Source organism: Euleptes europaea, chromosome 11, assembly GCF_029931775.1.
Source record: "Euleptes europaea isolate rEulEur1 chromosome 11, rEulEur1.hap1, whole genome shotgun sequence".
NCBI lineage: Eukaryota > Metazoa > Chordata > Lepidosauria > Squamata > Sphaerodactylidae > Euleptes > Euleptes europaea.
The window spans coordinates 30644720-30667350 of NC_079322.1; the positions used below are offsets into that span (position 1 = coordinate 30644720).

Genomic DNA, 22631 nt, shown 5'->3' on the forward strand with positions numbered 1-22631 from the left:
GTACACACACAAATATATATATACATACACACACGGAGAGGAATAGGGGCACAGGTTCACAGGGGAATAGGGTCGCCAGGTCGCTCTTCGCCACTGGCAGGAGGTTTTTTTTGACTCTGCTGAGGCTTCACTTAACAGCAAACAGCACAACACATCGCTAGAAAAGCGAACTCTAAAGGAAAGAAAGAAAAAGAATTTACTTTGAGGACAACATATGATTTGACTGTTATACTCACCAACTGAGGAAATTTGTTTTGAAAGAGGGCATATACCAGAATCCTGCCTGTTTGTATCTATCCTCTTTTTTGTATATATTTTTGTGCTTATTGAACTTATACATTCAAGCCTTTATATAGGTTGTTTTTGTGGACATGACAAAGACTGTGTGTGTTAAGTGCCGTCAAGTCGTTTCCGGCTCATGGCGACCCTATGAATGAAAGTCCTCCAGAATGTCCTGCCTTTGACAGCCTTGTTCAGATCTTGCAAATTGAGGGCCGTGGCTTCCTGTATTGAGTCAATCTATCTCCTGTTGGGTCTTCCTCTTTTCCTGTGCCTTCAACTTTTCCTAGCATTATTGTATTCTCCAGTGATTCTTGTCTTCTTATAATGTTACCAAAGTACAATGGCCTCAGTTTAGTCATTTTAGCTTCTAGGGTCAGTTCAGGCTTGACCTAGAACCCACTGACGACAAAGACTAACCTGTATCATACGAAACCTGTGGTGGTTATTTGATGTGATCTGTACTAGCCATAGCGGCGGCCCTTATTGGATCAACTGCCACATCGCGGCCCAAGTTTCGCGTTTTGGCGACTTACCTGGAGGTGGGCAGCCCTACGGGGGAGAAAATAAGCTTGTCAACAGAAAGGCCCCAAAGGTAGGAAGTGGAAAGGAGAGCAAGTAAATCTGCCAGGCGTCTCTGCAACAGACCCGGCCCCTCCGCCTTGGCCTGCGGGGTGTCTCCCTCAAGGCACCTTTCTTGAGCTCAGCGGGGGGGTGGGGGGGGGGCTCCAACCGCCGCTTCGATCCCCGCCCCCCTCCAATCACGGAGCGGGAAAGGCCAGAGCGACCACGCGCTGGGCTCAGCCGGGGGGGGGGAACCCTCCGCTCGAGGGCGCGGCGCTCCGCGGGGAGCGCTTACCCGGTGGCACGCCGGAAGAGGAGAGGCGGCCGGAAGAGGCGGCGGCTCCGGCGGGGTCGCGGCGGCGGTTTGGCGGCGCCGGGGCCATGAACGGCCTGGCGAACCCCCTGCTGGACAAGGAGGAGCACCCGCTGCAGCTGGGCGAGAGCTTCGAGCGGCACCCCAAGGCCTCCTTCCACACCATCCGCTGTGAGTGACCCCCCAGGGGACACACAAACACACGCACACACCCGCTTCGGGGTCCACCGAGGTCCATCCGACGGACAGCGGCCTCGCCCCCCTCTCTTTAGGCGCCCCCCTCTCTTTAGGAGCACAGGAAGACCCCCCCTCCAATTCTTCCCTTCTTGGGGTGCCAGACTTTTTGCTTTAAACCCCTGGTTCCCAAACTTTTCGGGCCCTGGGGACCCCAGGCTCAACCACTGCACCCCCCCCCACCCTACAGAAAATCGTTATTCAAAATAGGGGTTTTGTAAGCTCTAGTCCTGCGGCAAATCCATAAACCAGGGGTGGGGAACGTCAAGCCCGGGGGCCGTTTAAGGCCCGTGAAATCATTTGCTCTGGCCCTTTGTGGGTGCTGGCAGATCTCTCGCTCAGAAGGATCTAAGACTGGCGATCCGCCCCCTCCCGCGGACAGGAACAGCCTCTATTCAAGGCAGACGTGAGTTTGTTTTGCCAGGAACCTTTTTTCCCCCTTGCAGAAGAGTTGGTAGCTATGGAGCTGTTAGGACTGCCCAAGAAACGGTGTTAACCCTTTCCCACCTGGGCCATGGAGAAACGTATTGGTCGGCTAATATTTAAGTTGATAATTTTGTATGGCCTGCAAATGATGTTATAAATATCCAAATGGCCCTTGGAAGAAAAAAGGTTCCCCACCCCTGCCATAAACACTCCAGTGGACGGCAAGTCCACGAGAGCGGTTTTGTTGATTAAGCACGACAAGTTACAGAAGTCATGTTCAAGATGTTACTAGTGACAGGCTAAAGGAAAGCGTTTGGCATATGTACAAAGCAATAAGAGATAACCAGTAACCCTGGCAACCCCCCTCCCAGTGGCAAGAAGGAGAACTTGGCAATTCCCACACTGAAGGAATCTACGGGGCACGGAGTGGTGATTAAATCTGGCCTTGGAGAGAACTGGCAAAACAGCACCTGGGAGCTCAGCCGTGAACTGTCTTCATGGCCTGCTCCTGATAGGTTTGCATGCTGCACTAAAGAAGATAACCATAAAATTTCAAAACAGTGACCATTAATTAAACAGTAAACCTGGATGGCCCAGGCTAGCCTGATCTCGTCAGATCTCGGAATCTAAGCAGGGCCAGCCCTGGTTAGTATTTGGATGGGAGATCACTGAGGAATACCAGGGTTGCTGTGCAGAGGAAGGCACTGGCAAACCACCTCTGTTAGTCTCTTGTCATGAAAAACCCTTAAAAGGGGTCGCCATAAGTCGGCTGCGACTTGACGGCACTTTACACACACACAAATTTGATGGAAACGATCGGAATTATTTCCCCCCCAGACTTTGAAGAGCTGGTAGCGCTGCATCAAGCCCATCGGTTCCGTTGAATAATTTTCAACCATAAAGTTTTAATTTGATAGGTTGCACGTCTATTCAAAATAAAATTAAAACTTTTTAGTTGAAATTTATTCAACGGAACCGATGGGCTTGATGCAGCGCTACCGGCTCTTCAAAGTCTGGGGGGAAATTGTGATCGTTTCCATCAAATTTGCCAGCGTGGTGCCATAGCTTGATCTATTGAAAAATGGGTGAACAACGCAGTTGAAGGGGCCCACCTCTAGCCCCCCCTGCTGCCCCCTTGCCTCTTAGTGCCCCTCTAGGTAATCCCACCGCCCTCCCAGGTGGTGGTACTGACCACTTGGGAAACCACTGCTTTAAACAGGCCTTTGTGTTAGTGTAGGGTAGTGGTCAGCGTTGTCAGATTAAGGGTTTGGGAGACTCGGGTCCAGAGCTCCACTGTGTCGTGAAACTTGCGTGGGTGACCCTGAGCCACTGTTGTTGGTGGTTCTAGCATAGCCTGCAGGGTTGTTGTGAGGATAACACTGTCGATGGCCATTTATGCATGGGAGGTTTTGCCTTGGATTTGCCGCTCTCTAGATGCACATTTTCCCCTTCTGAATTCTCCAAACTCAACAATAAGCCCCCATGCAGAGTTGTGAGAATTTGGATGGGGAGAATGTGCATTTCGAGAGCAGCAAATCCAAGGCAAAACCTCTCATACATTTTTCTCTTACGCTACCCTGAACTCATTGGAAGAAGGATGGCATAAAAAGGCAAGTCACACGTCAAAGGTCATGTGCTTTTGTCAGCAGCCCTCTCTTATTCCAGAAATACAGCAGGTGAAACATTTCTTGACTTTGACATTCAGATAGGGATGGGGGGGACTTTCAAGGAAAAGCATGGTTGTGACTCCATTTAGTACCCATCAAACAAAAAAGTTTGTTGAGCAGCCTGCATTTGCCTGCTAAGTTTCTGTGTGGCTGGTTTTGCTAAAAGATACAGGGGCAGGTGGTGAATCTACTTCTTGCAGCGTTCGTTCAGATAACCTGAGTGTTATCATAGGCAGATTGTCTTTCTAGAAGCAAAAGCCCCAGTCCTCTCCTTCCCCTGAAGTTAGTTCCTGGTTCCCAATTCTCTATTCAACTCTGCCTCAGCTCTAGTTTTTATCACATTTTTATCTCGTTGCTCCAGAGAGCTCAAGATGGCACGTGTAGTCTGCCCTTCTTCATTTTATCCTCACAACATCCCTGCAAAGCAAGTCTGGCTAAGAGTGACTGGGCCAAAACACCCAATGAAGTTCATGGTTGAGGGGTGTTTGCAGCCAGGTTTACGTGGTCCTAGTTTGACGTTCCATTCACTGTATCACATTGGCTCATCCTTACGTTCTCTCCAGTAAATAATAAATGGTGGCGACTTTGTCTAAATCAATGCCAATAATTTATGAACATATTTCATACCTGTTAACATTCTCTCTAGATGATTTTAAGCCTGCGTCGATAGACACATCCTGTGAGGGGGAGCTACAAGTCGGTAAAGGCGATGAAGTTACCATTACGTTACCCCATATCCCAGTAAGTTGATTTTGCATCAAGGTGCAGTCTACTTTTCTGCATTTTAAATGATGCTTCTTATGACTTTTCCTCTTAATTTTTAAATCTGTGGTCAAACAAGATATTATGTGCTTCAAAAGCACAGAGCAACAACTTGTCATAGGACTAGGTAGAGCTGATCTAGAGAGAGACAATGGATTATCCTGTTCTGTGGCACATTTGAAATATTCATATGTCACAAATAACTGGTGGATCAAACCCCAGTTATTTCTCTGGCTGTAGACTGTCAAATAAATTAATGTTCACCAGTTGGTACCAAACTGTACTTCATAGATTGTTTGCTAATCGCAGTTTGTCCTGATGGTAGTTTGGTATGACATCTAAATTCCAACCCACAGATTGTTGAGTAACTCACTCCCTTGTGGCTGTCTGGCTGTAATAGAGAAAGGATGTCACATGTGCTGGGAGGCAAAGGGAATGCAAGGAGTGAGAAACCCATGATTAGTTACTTGTGTCTGGTAGACTAACCAGAATTCCTTGTACGGTACACCCCATGGTTTATCGCAAAGTATGAATGCAGCCATTCTATAGAGCAGAGGTTCCCAAACCTTTTGGGGCCACCACCCCCTTGGTTCCATATACTCATCCACAGTGTCCCCTACCCTATAAAAAGCATTATTCAGAATAGAGGTTTGCGCTACCCAATAAGGAAGATAATAACAGCATGCCATAGGTTCGCCAACACGGATCTAGGCTCTAGCCTGGTCAAGCATAAATAAGTGAACAAGGCAGCAGAAGGGGCCTACCTCCAATGCCCCCCCTCTTGCCTTAACACCCCCCCCAGGTAATCTCACCGCCCACTTTTGGGAATAACTGCTGTAGAGTCAACAATGTGGCATGCATGCCCACTTGAATGTATGGTTATATGGCTCTTCTCAAGTCACGTTCTTCTGTCTGTCCACCCCTTACTATATAGACACCACGTCTGCAGATTCAGACTTCTTCGTTCACAGCATAGGCTTACTTTGGCCTTGAACCCTAAATATGAGCACATCTCATTGATTTTCAAGTAACATTTTCATATAAAAGTGCTTGGGATATTTGCTTTGGAGACAAAAGGGGTTACATTTTCTGTTTTACGTCTCTCCCTCCCCCCACCTCAGTCCTCACGGAAATAACAAAAATTATTTTGACATTTCAGATTTTAAGAGTCTGCTAACCTTTTCCTTATTAATTTGAATTGTTCATCATCAGAGTTCTCTGTGTATGTAATACTGTGTTAGGGAGAGTGTTAATGGATGGAGCAGGTGAACTGCTGACATATAGTTTGGTGCCTAAATTACAAAGTAGAATCGAGAAGCCTGATTCAGCATAAAACTATTTGAGATATTTAATATGCATTTAATATATGTTTATGCTTCTTTAAATAAATATTTGTAATCAAATGTAGTCAAAATAACGGAGTCTTGTGGTAACTTAACGACTAATGGTGTTGCGAATTGGAGCACATTTCACAAAAGCATATGCCACAAAATACGTTTGTGAATCTTTACAATGCCATTTAAGGTTGTTTGAGCTGCAGTAGACCAACACAGCTGCCCCACTGGAATCAATAAATCACCTTTTTTCTTGGCGTAAGCATGTGCACCTATTTAGACTTATAAGTTATCTGTGTCTTTTTCTAACACCAGGGTTCTACTCCTCCAATGACAGTGTTCAAAGGAAATAAAAGGCCGTACCAAAAGGACTGTGTTCTTATCATCAATCATGATACTGGGGAATATGTACTCGAAAAACTAAGCAGCAGCATTCAAGTCAAAAAGACAAGGTAAAAATGGCTAACAGGAACGCATGGGGGCCAATATCCAAAACTACTTCAGGTTGAGAGTAACAGACCACATCTTTAAGTCCATCTTAAAAGGGGGGGAACCCTCCCTTCATATGAAGTACTAGGATATCAGGGAGAAGACTAGTTTTGTCTCCTTGATATGCTAGATTTCCATGTGCGAGTTTTTAATGAGGGGAAGTGTCAGGCATGCAGGGCGTCATCGGCAGTCTGAAGTGATTCATTCAGGAAAAGGGTGTGCCATGTGCTATTTCTGCATATTTGGAAATTGAGTCATACCGCAGACGGGGTGGTTTTTTCAAATTATTTGAGGCTTAGTCCTCTGTGACTTACACTGGAAGACCTGAGCAAGTGCTTAGCTCTTGCACTGTCATTAGAATCAGTGGGATTTAATATTTTTATGTGTCTTGATAGTACTCGTTGATTTTTTTGATGGTCTAACACAGGGGTCCCCAACCTTTTTGAGCCTGCGGGCACATTTGGAATTCTGACACAGCATGGTGAACACAGCAACAAAATGGGTTCTGTAGGAGGCGGAGCCAGGTGCAAAATGATTGCCACAGCTTAATTTCAGTGACACAGTGCAGATCCTTTGTGATGTGGTGGCAGCTTCTGCCAAAGCAATGTTTTAAAAATATCTGCACAGCCAATTAGAAGCATTGCTGGGCAAAAGCCCTACCTGGCCCCACCCATTTCCAAAAAACATTGTGGGCTCCAGAAAAAGTGGGTGCCATGGCACCCACGTGCACACATTTTGGACCCCTGGCCTAACAAGTTTCATTCTGAGCCCACTGGCTTAAAAGGTTGCAGCTCTGCTGAGGGTGGTACTGTCTCTGATCAGTGCAACCTTCCAGCTATCTCTTCTCCATCTTTCTAAACTCTGCTTCCAGAATAAATTATACAAAAGCGCACCAGTACGGTCAGTTTTCAAATGATAGAATTTGAGATTTCACAGAAATTTCAGAAGGGGTAAGAAAGGTGGCCCCTGACCTGGATGGCCCAGGCTAGCCTGATCTCGTCAGATCTCAGAAGCTAAGCAGGGTCAGCCTTGGTTAGTATTTGGATGGGAGACCACCAAGAATACCATGGTTGCTGTGCAGAGGAAGGCACTGGCAAACCACCTCTGTTAGTCTCTTGCCATGTAACCCCCCCAAAAAAAAGGGGTCACCATAAGTCAGCTGCAACTTGACAGCACTTTGCACACACACACAAGAAAGGGGGGCGGCGTGGAAGGAGCGTACGTGGAAGGCAACATTGTATGCATTCAACTGATTTGTTTCAGAGCTGAAGGCAGTAGCAAAATCCAGGCCCGCATAGAACAGCAATCTGCCCGAGGCTCACAGACTTCCACCCAGTTCAGAACTCCTCCGAAGCCAGTAGCTGGACCCAAAACTTCCCCATTGAAAGACAACCCTTCACCAGAGCCTCAGCTGGATGACATTAAAAGAGGTATGGCGGCCACACTGTTCTTTTATTTACCATTTTGTGACTTCATGATCTAAATACTTAATTGATGGATTTTAAGTTCCGTTATTTGTACTATTTCTTCCATGTATCCTGTTTGTTTAAAAATTATTATTGGGATCGTGCGTTTAGAAAGAATTGTGTCTTTTATGTTGGTTCCTCAGTAAGATGGTGCGACAGCATTAACATTAAAACTTGCTTTAGTCCTATTCAACAAAAAAGAAAAAATACTGCAAAAATTGAGATGTCAACGTTTATAACCTGGAAGTCCCAGCAAGGAGGATGATAGTGAAGCTGCTAGCACTTCAATGATGTTTTCTCTGATCATCCATAGAGCAATTAGACAAATATTTATCAACCATTCAATCAAATCATTCATTTTTTCCCCAGTTCATAGACATCCTTTCCAGGTAACATACCGGTCTGTTTTACAAAAAAAAAACAGTATTAAGCTATTGAAACCCCTGTAGTTTTGAGCCTTATACTTTGAAAATGGTCAATGTGGTCTACTTTAATAGAAACTGTTGGTCACGGTGATGATGCTTAACACAAATAAATTGTTAGAACAAGGAATTCACCTATCTGAGTGATCTGCACAGACTACCACTAGGTCTCACCAGACCAGACGTAGCCTACTATTTCCCAAGATAAACATTCCTTGATTTCAGTTTCCGTAGCCATCCATGGAGACTCAAGAGCTGTCGCTTCTGAATCGTCACTGAGTCCAATATTCCCTTTCATCTGTTTTATAGATTGAGCAATGTAACCAACACTTATAGCCTGCAAATGCTGATTTATTTTTCTGTTTAAAGTTTGATACTTATTAAAACTGTGGATTGACTCTATAAAGGAATCCACGGCCCTCAGTTTGCAAGATCTGAGCAAGGCTGGTAGGATAGGACGTTTTGGAGGACATTGATTTATAGGGTTGCCATGAGTCGGAAGTGACTTGACAGCGCTTAATACATATGCGCGCGTGCACACACACACGTATAGTAAAGAGCTTCAGAAAAGTAAATTTGGCATATAGTTTCGAAGCTGCTGCATTTCCATCACAACCTGAATGATAAGATACAAAATTTCTTGTAAAATGCAAAATTATAAAATACTGTGCATGAACCACAAGCATAAAATAACCGAAAAGAATTCTGTTCAAGATCCTCTTTACAAGCATCATGATAAATTACTATATATGTTAACTTGCAATGGTTTTAAATAAAGTGCTAAGCAGCTGTGTACCCTTCCCAGCCTCCAAAAAACCCCTCTTCAATTGCTGCAAACATGAGCTTCTATTAATATACTCATCTTTCTTCTGGCAGTCAATATTGACGTTTTAACTATGGCATTGTTTGTCGTATGTCTTACTGTTTTTTTTCGCATTGTTTCTAATTGAGTAATCCACCTTGAGCCTCAACAAGAAAGGTGGACTTTAAATGAAGGAAATTATTAAATAAAATTACGGAGGATGTATGGCCTGGTCTTCACCTTTTCCAAAGGTTAAGATTTTCCTAATAATCCTGTGGAAGGCGCTTGAAGAATGAAATGCAGTTTGCATTTATCTGAGCTGCAGATGCTGGAAAAGTATATATAACATTTCAAATTTCCTGATAACGAATATTTAGCATGCGAAAATTCTGCGGCTACTTAACAGTGGAGTGGTCGTAACCCAAGTAGGTAAACTGATACACAGCTCTAAGTCCATCTGCCTGCATCACAGGGACAACTGCCCTGCATAATAGATTCCAGTTGGTGTTAGATAGCCCGATCGAACCAATTTATAGTGTGTGACCTAGTTTTTTTTTCAGAATCTGCAAACCTTACCCCAGAGATGTGAAGGTGTTCATGATCTGCAAAATTATACATCGCATGGAGGCATAGGAACTTGCTAACCACCCGCCCACCTCTGTCCTTTCGTTCCTAGAGCTAAGAGCTGAAGTTGAAATTATTGAACAGATGAGCAGCAGTAGTGGCAGCAGCTCGTCGGACTCGGAGAGCTCCTCCGGGAGTGATGATGAAACCTCCAGCAGCGATGGCAACGAGGCCGCGCACCCTTCCCCTTCTCAGCAGTACAATAACAAAAACGCTGTTGTCAACGGTACCAGCAGGCCGCAGGGAACCAATCAGATCATGAACACTCTCAGTAAGTGAGGGGTTGTCTTCGCAGGACACGGCTTTTCCAAGGGCCTGAGTACAGGGGTCTCCAACAGGGAGCTTGCGAGCCACTGGTAGCTCGCTGACCCATGAAGAGCAGATCGGGTATTCCCTTTTTGTTTTGTTTTTGTATTTTTAAGGGTACCTCTCTGTGCTGTTTAGCTGATAGCTTCGTTTCTGGTGCTTTTCGTGGTTCATGTTCTGTTTCTAGGACAGTACAGAACTTGATAACAGGCCGGGGGAGGGTGGGGAGTAGCTCGGGATAGTTTTCATCACTCAGAAGTAGCTCTCAGTAAAGAAAAGATTAGCGACCCCTGCATTATATATGGACAGGTAGAACTGAGACCTGCTATTTTTTAAATTACAAGTCGCTCTGGGAGAAGAGAATTTAGGGCAGGGGGCAAGGCGAGTGTGCTGAACTCTCCTATCCACCTGCTGCTTCTCTACTCTGAAATCAGCTCTTTCTAAATCAGTTCTTTTCTTTAATGACGTTGGGTTCAGTGACATGCATTTGGGTTTAATGTGTATTTAACCCCTATGTGATCATAGATATTTCAGTCTGTTGCCTTGTCAGGCATGCATGGGCTACCTTCTTTTTTCTTGTTTTCTTGTTTCGTTTTATTTTTTGGTGTGTGTTTTTTGGGTAAATGAAGACATATTTGTTGAAAATGAAAACATTTGTTGTGATGAATTCATTGATGTTGTAGAGTATTGAGTCAATACAGAGTCAAGCATGTTGTAGTGGTTAAGAGCAGTGGTCTGGTGTGGTGGACTCTGATCTGGAGAACCGGGTTTGATTCCCCACTACTCCACATGAGCAGCGGACGCTAATCTGGTGAACTGGGTTGGTTTCCCCACTCCTACACATGAAGCCAGCTGGGTGACTGTGGGCTAGTCACAGCTCTCTTAGAGCTCTCTCAGCCCCAGCTAGCTCACAGGGTGTCTGTTGTGGGGAGGGGAAGGGAAGGTAATTGTATGCCGGTTTGATTCTTCTTTAAGTGGTAGAGAAAGTCGGCATAGAAAAACCAACTGTTCTTCTGAAGAAGTTCTGGTGACACCACTAACGAGCCTCATGGTCAGTTGACTTGGCCAGCGCTCTGTCAGTACTTGAGGGAGCGCTTCATAATCCAAACAGTAGATTTGGTGGCTCCTTTTTGCAGGCAGTGGTGAACTGCATTATGAGATACAGTTTCACAATTTGGCTAGCAAGCCCAGCTCCGCCTGGCCTAGTATGAACACAGAGCAGGTTCAGTCCAAGTTCTTCTAGCTGGTGCCAATACCAGGCAGATCTGCTGTCCCCATCAGACTGTTGCTGGACTAAGTCTGCAAAGGAGCAAATGCGTTTTTTTAAAGACAAACATCAGGCATGACGCCTCCCGCCCCCCCACAGACTGGTAGCTGTCCATGCCCACTTCACGCCCAAACTTTATTTCAGTTGGTTTGAGGTCAAACAAATAAATTATTCAGTGTAGAGTACAGTCAGAAAGTAATTTAACTTCCTTTTTTGTTCCTAGGAAATGACTTGCAGTTGAGTGAATCTGGAAGTGACAGCGATGATTAGACCAAAGTTTCTCCATTGGGTTCCTGTTACAGATGTGTCAAGATGCAAATATTACTAAGCAAGAATAATGCTAATGAAGAAGCTGGCTGGGGACTCGGCTGTGTGAGCGCAGCTTCAACTAACGTGACTTTTTGAGAATGTTCAGAAACAATGGCTAATACTCGATTTCCCATTTGTATAAATTGTGTATGTTGTGTATATTCTTTTAAAGTTTTAAATAGATATGAATATACTACTCTAATAATCCGTGTTCTAATGTGCTGATACTTTGAAGCGTTAAGGATGAGTATCACAATGTACTCCCATTATGACGCTGGATCTACAGAAGTCGGGGGCCTGAGATGAAAGAGTAGAACAAACTGCAATGTCAGACAGAAGGTGGGGTTACTGCAGTTTTTGAACACTTCTTGTGTTTTTTTAAAAAACAAAAACTTCCCCACAAATACAAGACTAGTATAGCTTGGAGAAGGATGGGCAGGTTTTCTGTCCCTGCAGTGTTGTTTTCTTAATGCATTTTTTTAAAATGTGGGAACATTTTTTAAAATGTTATTGTCTCCCCACATGCTTTCTGAAGTAGTACTGTCTACAGTGTCATCCCAAGATTGTAGCGCCTAATTCTGCTTCATGTATAAGCAAGGCCTGATTTCGTAATTTTAGGAGCGGTCCAGCGTCCTTGCAATTTAAGGAAAAAGTTGCCTGTGGGGTATTTTTGGGCCAGGTCTAAAACAAAGTAGGCATTTAAGTATGAATCTGAAAAGAGGGCATAACACTAATACGCTCTGCTGTGTCTGGGTCCATTTAGTTTAAATAGACAACCAAAAATGGGGGAAAGAATGCAACCAAAAAAGTGCAAGGAACCTAAGAGTTGAACTGAAAACTAAAAATTCTTTAAAATTATTATATTTATTAGGTGTACACAATAAAATGGATAAAAACACTGGGCCTGGACTGCAGACTGCATTTAAAATCACCAGGGTAACTTTTAACAAAAGTAATCCACACCGTTGATATGTAAAATATAAATGACCAATAGACCATACGCATTTCGGCCTCTTGGGTCTTCCTCAAAGGTCAGCTCAACCCTTAGGATCCCTCCAATTAGTTTGAATCAGAGTTGTGAATAGCCACTTGCCTGGTCACCTATGGCGAGTAAGAATTGCCTCCAGTCAAGAAAGCCTTTTTAAAACTGAAAGCAGTTGGCTTTTTCCCCTTCTCTTAGGCTATTGCTTTGTATGGGCAGATAGGGCAGTGGAGTTTTTTCATAAGCTTGAAACTTTTTATGGACTTAAGAGTCAAGCTAGACATGACTGATGGAACTCTCATCAGTGTTTTAAAGGGAAATTACAGCCATACAGGGGCCTGATTTGGATTGGGGCTGTACAGGAAGGGGGGGAGTGGATTTTAACCCTTCTACTCTCATTCAGTTTTGTTTCTCTGAATACACACACACTGGGAAAGAGGGGTATCCATCTTTTGCCCATCTTTTCTTCCTTTAAAGAACAATAATAGCATAGGTATCCCAGTTCTGATTTGCTCAGGTCTGTGGGGGTTACAGGGTTAATCCCCCTCTACCCATTTTGCCCCAGTCCGAATCAAATCCCGATATAGCTGAATTGGCTGTGGGGGTGGGTTGGGGGGAATCTGATCATGTATCACACAACAGTATCTTGTTGGTTTCCCCCCTTATTTACAAAGTTTATTTTAAGACAGGACAATGCTGGTTTGGCATTCAGATGATGGCTCTGGTTCAAATCAAAGGCATAAAAATTCCTTTTATTTCTTCTGTGTAGGAAATTCTGCATACTTCTTGCCTGCGCTTTCGCATAAGACAAGCACACACACCTATTGCCAGTATGTATTTGAGAAATATATACCAGTGAATGCTTCATGCGGCATAGATATGTGAGCACACAATGGTGAATGAGTGGGATATGTAAAATCATCTCACAAGCGACCACCTGTGTTAGAAATTCATCCCTTTTTCCTTAAACTTTGTTCAAGGTGACAATGGAACATGGGGTTCTTCCAAATAAGAACAATATTTCTCCATACAGGGGTCCCAGAACAAAAACTACCATATCGCACACTGGATTAAACTTCTATACAGTGGAGTTTTACCTACAACTTGTGTTGTTGAGCAAAGGACACATCAACCCAGCAAACACTCTGTTCTTTGTAAGTTGCATTGTGCCGAATACATACAATGTGTTACACACATTGCCTACTGGGTCATACAGAAATTACAGTAAGAAGCAAAGTACTAATGTAGAAATGAACTCCATCAAAACTTTGTTTAATAAAAGGTAAGGGTGCAAAAATGTTAGGTGCCCAGTAGCTACTAGTGCCTACAAATCACATCCTGGTGACTGGTCAGCTGTGGAGATTAGGAGGTAGGTTTATCCAACAAACATTTTCAAGATTATACAGAAAAAGGAGGAATCTTCCCCAGACCCATCTATTGGCAAAGTCTGTTCATCGAGGAGGTGCGCTAGGCTTTTTAAAAATGTAACAAGTGCATGTATGTTTTGTTAAGGGAAACAGGAAACTGCAGGGGCTGATACAATACAAATTATTTTTATATCAAATTGATTAAAATTGGTCTGTAGGCAGCTTTGCTTTGTTATTTATACATCTACATTTTAAAATAATGCTTTGTGAGGTGAACACCTAAATAAGAAATAAGATGGTGTTTTTCAACCATCCATCATTAGGATGGAGAATATAGTGATGAGTATTCACATTTTGCTTTATAATAAAATGTTGAGAGAAAGGAGTCATCCATACATTTTTAGTATTATGGTGCAATTAGTTCCAAGGCTAGTTATGCATATATACAGGACTATGTGTATCTCTTGATTCTGCATCTAAAAAAATCTTGCTTTTTAAAAAGCAAGTTCTTAGTTCTTAAGGTCATGAAGATAGGACCAAAAGCACACAGCTGCTGTTTGATGAAATCTTAAAGTAGAGGGTATTGGATTTTCACTGCTGAAAAGACGGGGCTTCAGTGTTGGGCACAGCAATCCACAAGAGGGGGCGATGGGGGTTAGGAGCCGGCATGACCCCTGCGCCAGCGTTAATGCCACTTGTGCCAGCTAAACTGGCACTAAAGCCCACATGGCCAGTTACACTGCGAGGGAGCGATGCAGTAACGCCATGCTCGGGTGCCAGAGCAGTCACGGCGGGAGCATATCTCCGCCACAAGGGCTTGCACCAGTGCCGCGGGAGGTGTTCCCTATGGCGGGGCTGACTTTAGTCACTACCTAAGCTCTCTCGCCCCAGGAATGCCCCCTTTTGCAGGCATGAACTTGCACCTGCAAATATCTATGGAGGAGTTTCACAGGGCTTGGGTGGGGGAATTCATTTTATTTTTGCTACTGTGCTGCAGCAAACCGCTCAGGAGGCGGCGTGGCTACCCAACTACCCCCCTCACTCAGGCTTGCGCAGTTAGTCTCCTGCCCTTTCTCATGACCAGCAGAAGAAAAAGTAAGCATAGACATCTTTTTTTTTTTTAATTTACATTGTATGCTAGATGGCCTTGGATCTTGGTTTGGCTTGCAACGGTATATATACAATAGCTTGCGAAAATTGAAATATCCACTAAAAGGCAGGAGAAAGACATGTTCTCATTGTTTTATGTATCACAACTGGGGGTAAGGAGATGTTGTACCAGCTGCCTTGCCCTGGTTTTTAGAAGTTACACACCACCTGAGTCAAAAGGTACAGTGACCACTGGAAACTGTGCCAAAGGAATTAAAAATCAGGTAGGAGTAACAACGAACTCAGATTATAATATACAATTTTGGAGGAACTGTGCCTCGGGTTTATTAGCATTGCTGTAGTCCAGATATACATATGTTTGCATTTATGTAAAGTATGTGTAGATATATATTACTTGTAAAAAAATTAGGTTTTTTCTTTTTAAATTTTTATTTAAATAAAAAATTAGCAATGCAGTACTTTATTTCTATTTGATGTTTTCCTTCCTCTCATAATATTAAAATGTGACGTTATGCAGTAAAATTGGTACGGTACTAGGTTCAAAACAAAAGGAAGTACTATTTTACCTGACAAGGAACTGAATGTCACAAGATCCGGCAAAGGCCACTAGCCTGGGTAGCTTTTTCAAACTTGAAAACATTCATGAAAGATGGCTAAGGAAAGAAGATGAAAAATAATGTACCATCAACTCACAACAAACTCATGGCAACCCCAATCCAAGCATTCCAGGCAAGAGGGAAACCGAGGTGGCTTGCCATTGCCTTCCTACGCATAGCAACCCTGGTCTTCCTTGGTGGTCTCCCATCCTTGTAGTAACCATGGCTGACTCTGTTTAGCTCCCATACTAAACATACTAAAGAGGAGGGGCCATGGCTCATTGGTAGAGCATCTGCTTGGCATGCAGAAGGTCCCAGGTTCAATCCCCAACATCTCCAGTTAAAGAGACTAGGCAAGTAGGTGATGTGAAAGACCTCTGCCTGAGACCCTGGAGAGCCGCTGCTGGTCTGAGGAGACAATACTGACTTCAATGGACCGAGGGTCTGATTCAGTATAAGGCAGCTTCATGTGTTCATGTGTACTCTGATAAGCTCAGGTTAAACCAGGCTATCCGAGCTGCTGTGGAAAACCTCCCTGTAAAGAGGTAGTATACCTCTGAATACTAAATGCTAATGGCATTTAACTTATTTAGCTTGCCAACGACATGGTAAATGTTGGAAATGGGATGCTTCAGTAGATAGATCTTGGCCTAATACAGCAGGACTTTTCTTATGTTGCTATCTGATTCAACTGGATTTTATTTCCAAAATTTGAGGGTTACATCATTTACAGTTATTTAGCCATCTCACGTCAAGCATGAGTTTTGATGTGCAAAGGGAGAACTCCCGTGTGAGGAAGGGCACAGGAAGACTTTCACAATTGTATCTGTTGATTTGCAACACACAAATGGTATCGGATTTGCATTATCCACCAGTTTGAAACGTGAAATATTTCCTGTTATTGCTCACAGCACAATAAAGGTATCTAAGGACAGGTATTCTGCAAATCAGATACCTGTTGTCTACAGGCTCGTCTTACTACTCTGCACCCCTTTTCTTGTTTACGTGTTCTGTAATTGTACATCATCACAACGGACATATACCAAGTCACCATAGCACCAACTGGCCCCATATTAACATCAGATCAATTTCAGGCAATTACATTTCAAGAAGGTACTAGCAAAGGGGTCTGGGAAATGTGCTTTGAGTGTTCTCATTTATGTTCTCATTTATGTTGCCACTGACTTCAATGAAAACACTGGTTGGTAGTTTGGATTTCTACTCTTCTCTACCAAATCGCTATCCTTGGCTAATTCTGTGAATAAACCTCACTTGGTGAAAATCAACCCCTGACCATCTTCAGGACTATCACCTTATTCAACTGCTGTAGGCCTTTTTAGGGTGTTTTGTTTTGTCTGTTGCTAGATATTTAAAGTAGGTTCTCAGATGGACTCTGCCCCCCCACCCCGGCTTTTGGTGCAACTTGAAACCAGTTACAAGCAGAACCACCTAATCTTATTAACTCTGCAACTCATCCTATCAAATGCTGACCAGAGTGGCCTGAAGCAATTCCTCACCCCACCCGCACCCTTCACCCAGCCTGAGGAAGAGTGCTGCAGAAGTGAGAAGGTTGCATATACATCGTACTTTTGTTTTTTATTTAAAAAAAATAGTTCCTGAGCACTCAGGCCTATAAAGCAGTACACTTGAACCATATTTACATATGAGGAATTAAGCATCAGGACTCATCTGCATCTCAATGAGAAGTGGAATCTTCCTCAAAATATCTGCATAGCTGAAAAGAGCATTAACAAAATCATTTGCATATTTTTAAAACAATTAATGCATTACTTATTCTGACATTCTAAGCAATCAACTCAGTTGGCGATATTATGAAAATGTATTTTACATTAGAGGAAAAACCCACCTGAGAAATAATTATAGCCCATAAATAATCTGCATGTGTATGAGAGTATTGAGAAATTAAATTAGACATGTATTTACTTATTTTAAATTGCTAAAATTGTAACAAATGTACAAATAAATCACTTTTATTTGCCTGTACTGAGATCACAGTGACAGAACCTCGATAAAACTCTGTAGTGTTATGCACTGGGTGCAGGAACTTCCAAGTAAACATATATAGATCAGGTTATTAGTAGATGGTTGATCTCCAATATAGTGCCCATTGGCACTACGGCACCTGCCAATGTACTTTCTGGTAGGGCTGCCTGCTGCAGAAGACAACCTCCATGCTCCTGCTCTGTGGAGAAGTGGGAGCGAAAAATGCGGGGAGGTGTTGCTGTGACGCTACTTCTGGTTGAGCTGGTGAAAGTGACATCATGGAATGAATGACACTCTAGGACTACGTTACGTCCTAGAGCATTCCTGATGCTGTGACGTCACTTCCATCAGCTCAACCAGAGGTGACATCATGATGTTCATGCCATCTCCCAGCCTCCATCTCCTAAATGCTCTTGGGAACTGTGAGCAGATGGATGGCCACCTTATTTCTGGCTTCTGCTTGATTCTTGAGCCTTGGGGATAAAATCTGAATTGCGTTGAACGGAACAGGAAAAAAAAACCAGGCAAAAAAAACAGTCGGCATTGATTCACTCCCTACCATCTGACAGACTAGTAAAGTTTTGAGTTCACTCCCGACAAATGCATCACAGTTGATTGATGGTCATAAGACACAGATTTCTCTGAGCTCAACAACCCCTGCCTGTGGCTGTGCAAAGCAAGCTCAACAACCCCTGCCTGTGGCTGTGCAAAGCAAGCTACTTCCATTTTTCAAAAATTAAAACTGAACAGTGAACCAATGTTCCGCAAAACAAACACTGCTCATTCACGGTTGCCATTTTCTGATAGCCTGTGTCTCTATGTCAGCTGTTTTGTGGTGGTACCACCATGCCCCTTTCTCAATGTGCCTAAAGCGTAGGGTTGCCAGCTCTGGGTTGGGAAATACCTGGAGATTTTGGGGATGAAGCCTGAGGAGGGCGGAGTTTTGAGAAGGGAGGGACTTCAATGCCTTAAGAGTCCAATTATCAAAGTGGCTATTTTCTCCAGGGGACCTGGAGATCAGTTGTAATAGAGGAAGATCTCCAGCCACCACCTGGAGGTTTGCAACCCTACCAAAGTGCCTGCTGGCTTTCCAATGTTGGGAAGACCTACGGTAACTGAGATAAATGCATAGATAGACCAGGATGCAAACACAGGGAGAGAAGAAAATGGGTCCAGTTTACCAGGGCTTGGGGTCCTCAGAGTGGAGGGCCCAGGCTGAAACCCTACAAGGATTGGTCATTTCAAAAACAGATACTTTTCTTTCCTGACTGGGATGGGATTAGATGGAAGGGTGAACATGTTATGAACTTGTATGAATCCAGAGAAGAAATGAGAACCTGGATAAATGTGGGGTTTGTATAATGGTTTTATTTTATTTATTATTATAAAAGTGCATAATGTGTTTTCCGGCTAAATTAGGAATTGGATCCAGACCACCTTTTCCATGGGTGCAAGGACTTCCTCCCGCAGAATGCAAATTTCCATCTGTCCCTCCCACAGCTGCCCAAAGTGCCCCTGGAACACTGTTCCTGGTATAGGGTTGCCAACTCCAGCTTGGGAAATTCCTGGTGATTTGGGGATGGAGCCTCAGAAGGGCATGGTTTAGGGAGGGGAGGGACCCCAGCAGAATACAATGTCATAGAATCCACCCGCCCAAGCAACCATTTTCTCCAGGGAAACTGATCTCGGTAGTCTGGAGAGCCATTGTAATTCCAGATCTGCAGGCCCCACCTGGAAGTGGAGCATAGTGAGTTTTGATTGGTGAAGGGGAAAGGTGTCATGGGTCAGGCTGTGAAGTTGAACAGAAAAACAAAACGTGAACTTCCAGGTTTAAATGCCTATCTATCGATTACCTGTCTTCCTCCAAGGAGCTGGAGGCAGTATACCCAGTTCTCCCTTCCCTAATTTTAATCTCAAAATCGCCCTGTGAAGAAGGTTAGGCTGTGAAGTAGGTTTTATATCTGTTTTACTGAATACTGGCTTTTGCTCTGAAGCCAAATTGCCACATGGGTAGGCCTGTGATGAGATGTCGGCAAACCTTGTCACAAAAGTAAGATGAAGGCAGGAGTACCGTTATGTTACAAGTTAATGTGAGCACCTGACACACCAGGTAGCTGGATTTCAAAATTATTTACAGAAATAACACATTCAGACCCAAACACTCGTTATGACTCTCTTTATTCCAGCTGCAGTGTTATCAGTTGCAGTTTCAGACTGCAGCAGGCCTTTAGATATTGGACTGTCTTTGTCCTCTAGACCTAATGCCATAAAAAAACGCCATCCAGATTTCATGTCGACAACAAAGATAACAAAATATTTGGTGATTTTGTTGAATGAGCTTTCACATGCCTAGAATGAAATGTCTGCTAGCTTGAAGGAACGGAGTCTGTTTTGCTAGAGATAAGTCTGGGAGGATAGGCTGCCACATACAAGTACATCAGAAAAACAGTGACACTTATAAGCGCATTCTACCTACTGAAGGCAGGATAGGGTTACCTGGTCCTTCTTTGCTACCGGCAAGAGGTTTTTGGGGCGGAGACTGAGGAGGGCAGAGTTTGGGGAGGGGAGGGACTTCAATGCCATAGAGTCCAATTGCCAAAGCGGCCATTTTCTCCAGGTGAACTGATCTCTATTGGCTGGAGATCAGGTGTAATGGCAGGAGATCTCCAGCTACTACCTGGAGGTTAGCAACCCTAAGGCAGGACAAGAAGAAATGGTTTTAAGCTGGATATAGCTGGAGATCAGCATTTCTCCAGCTGTGGTCCAGAAGGCCCTGAGGGTCTGCAGGTCCTTCGTAAAGACAGAGTGAGCCCATTTTGTGCCCATCTGGCCAATGTGAAAACAGAGACCTCTTCGGTTTTCCAGAATCAGGACACAGATTCTACACTTCGGGGGAAGGGGTCAGAAATGGCTCCCTCCTCTTTCAAAGGGCAGGAGCTTGTAGAGTGGCCAACACCCATAGTCACCTAGGCTTGGATCCAGACTAACGTTTCTACAGATGCAATAACTTGCACCCAGGAAGTACAATTTTTGTGCTTAGAAAGAGGTCTGACATATGGGGTAGGGTTGCCAACTCCAAGCTGGGAATTTCTTGGAGTTTGGGGTGGAACCTGGGGAGGGGCAAGTTTGGGGAGGGGGTGGAGCTCAGCAGAGACGTGATGCCACGGAGTCAGCTGTACAGGCATTGACTATAGCATGAGAATTACTCACATGCACAAAGAACAATCAAGTGTATGTTGTACAAGGATTGTATGTGCATTCACTGTAACTTGTAAACAGTTATACAGTCTACACTAGATTGTATATGTGTTGAGTAATTCTGCTGTTACAGTCAACACAGGTACAGCTGAATATGTTACACAAACCCCACATTTATCCATGTACTAGACCCGGGTTTCATTTGTAAAATGAACATTTGTTGGCTCTTACTTACAAGTATCTGGCTCTGGAACATTGTCAAGGACCTGTAATAGAACATATGATGTATGTAAGCTGTGAGCTACAAGATGCTATTTAGCACATATATGTTATGAGGAATAAGAAACTGATGAAGTCACATGACGAAATGGAAGATTTCTTCTAGAAGACTTCTTCTTTCGCCTTTGCTGGGTTTTCACAAGACGTGTTTATTATAAGAAGATTTGACATTTATGTTACTACATTATTCACAGCTCTTTGTGACTGTTGAATTTTGAATTTGTGTACTTACCTGTGAGTTCTTATTTGAGAACATTTACCTGAGAATTTGAGAGATGTTCCATGTGCACATATAATTGGTGTTATTACACAATATTAGTTTACCTCGGGGATATAAACTCGGGGAGGGGTATATACTCGGGATATATACTCGGGGAGGGGTATATCGGGAATGCATATGTTACAGAGAAGACAGGAAAGCAAATGACATAGACTGACCACAATATTAGTTTACCTAATATTGTGGTCAGTCTATGTCATTTGTTTTCCTGTCTTCTCTGTAACATATGCATTCCCGATATACCCCTCCCCGAGTATATGCATTCTCAGTATACCCCCCAGAGAGCTTTACGCTCTTCAGGAAACAATTTATTGGTGGTCCCTGGCCCTCAGACTATCTGGCTGTCCTTAACCAGGGTCAGGGCTTTTTCAGCTTATGGCTCCAGCCTGGTGGAACTGTCTAATGAGACCCGGGCCCTATGGGACTTAACTGAGTACCGTAGAGCCCGTAAGGTGGAGATGTTCCACCTGGTTGCGGCAGCAACAGTTAACAGAACAGTTGGCCTCCCTTCCCTCTCTCCTCTCGTCTCCACCCCCTGAGGATTGTTACCATACTAGATCATTTGGCCTCCTGCTTAGGACAGCTATGGGCCCTCCTCACCTTTAGGACTTTATATTTTATTACAGTGGGTGTAAATTGGACACCCTTCTTTTAATCTGCATGTTTTTTAACTTATGTTTTTACTTATTTACTGTATGATGCATATTGTTGGAAGCCACCCTGAGCCTAGCCTGAGTTGGGAAAGGTGAGGTATACATTGACTAAAATAAAAATAAAATAAAAATGTGAAGAGTTCTGTTATTGGAGTTAATTGATTGTTACCTGATTATTTGCTTGCCCTGAGTTTTATAACTATGGTACCCTAGTAGGTTTCAGTCTACTGCTATCATGTTGCGCTGGGGCTTTTATAAGGCTCTTTATGTCTTTGTTTGGTTTAAATCTGATGCTGGTTTGTGTGATTTTGAATTTCCTTTGTATTGTTATGATAAGAATAATGCTTATTGAAATTTTGTTGAATTGGTATTACGTGATGATTTCAACTTACTGTACACCACTTTATGTATTTTCAAATAGAAAGGCATGGTAAGAATCTCTCATATAAATCTCCTTTATAAAACTGCCACTACCATACTGCCCTTATCCAAATCTATGGCAAGACCACACTTGGAATATTGTGTACAGTTCTGGTCACCGTACTGGAAAAAGGATATTGTAGAGTTTGAAAAGGTGCAGAAAAGAGCAACCAAAATGATCAGGGGGCTAGATCAGCTGCCCTATGAGGATCGCTTAAAACGCTTAGGGCTGTTGAGCCTAGAGACAAGGTGAGTAAGGGGACACATGATAGAGGTTTATAAAATTATGCATGGCATGGAGAAAGTGGACAGGGAGGAACTCTCCCATAATTCTATAACCTGAGGTCATCCAATGAAGCTGAAGGATGGGAGATTCAGGACAGACAAAAGGAATTATTTCCCCACACAGCATATAATTAATTTGTGGAACTTGCTGCCACAGAATGTGTTCATGGCTACCCTCTTGGAAGGCTTTAAA

At 43.5% G+C, this 22631-nt stretch overlaps 1 protein-coding gene across 1 annotated transcript; it reads left to right on the forward strand.

Moving 5' to 3' along the window:
- Positions 1–1215: 1215 nt before the first annotated feature.
- EAF1 (ELL associated factor 1) lies at positions 1216–11461 on the forward strand. Its single transcript, XM_056857603.1, has 6 exons — positions 1216–1327; positions 4130–4224; positions 5895–6031; positions 7332–7498; positions 9435–9653; positions 11179–11461. Exons 1-6 carry the CDS (start codon positions 1225–1227, stop codon positions 11223–11225), a joined length of 768 nt encoding a protein of 255 aa, XP_056713581.1. The 5' UTR covers positions 1216–1224; the 3' UTR covers positions 11226–11461.
- The last annotated feature ends 11170 nt before the right edge of the window (positions 11462–22631 follow it).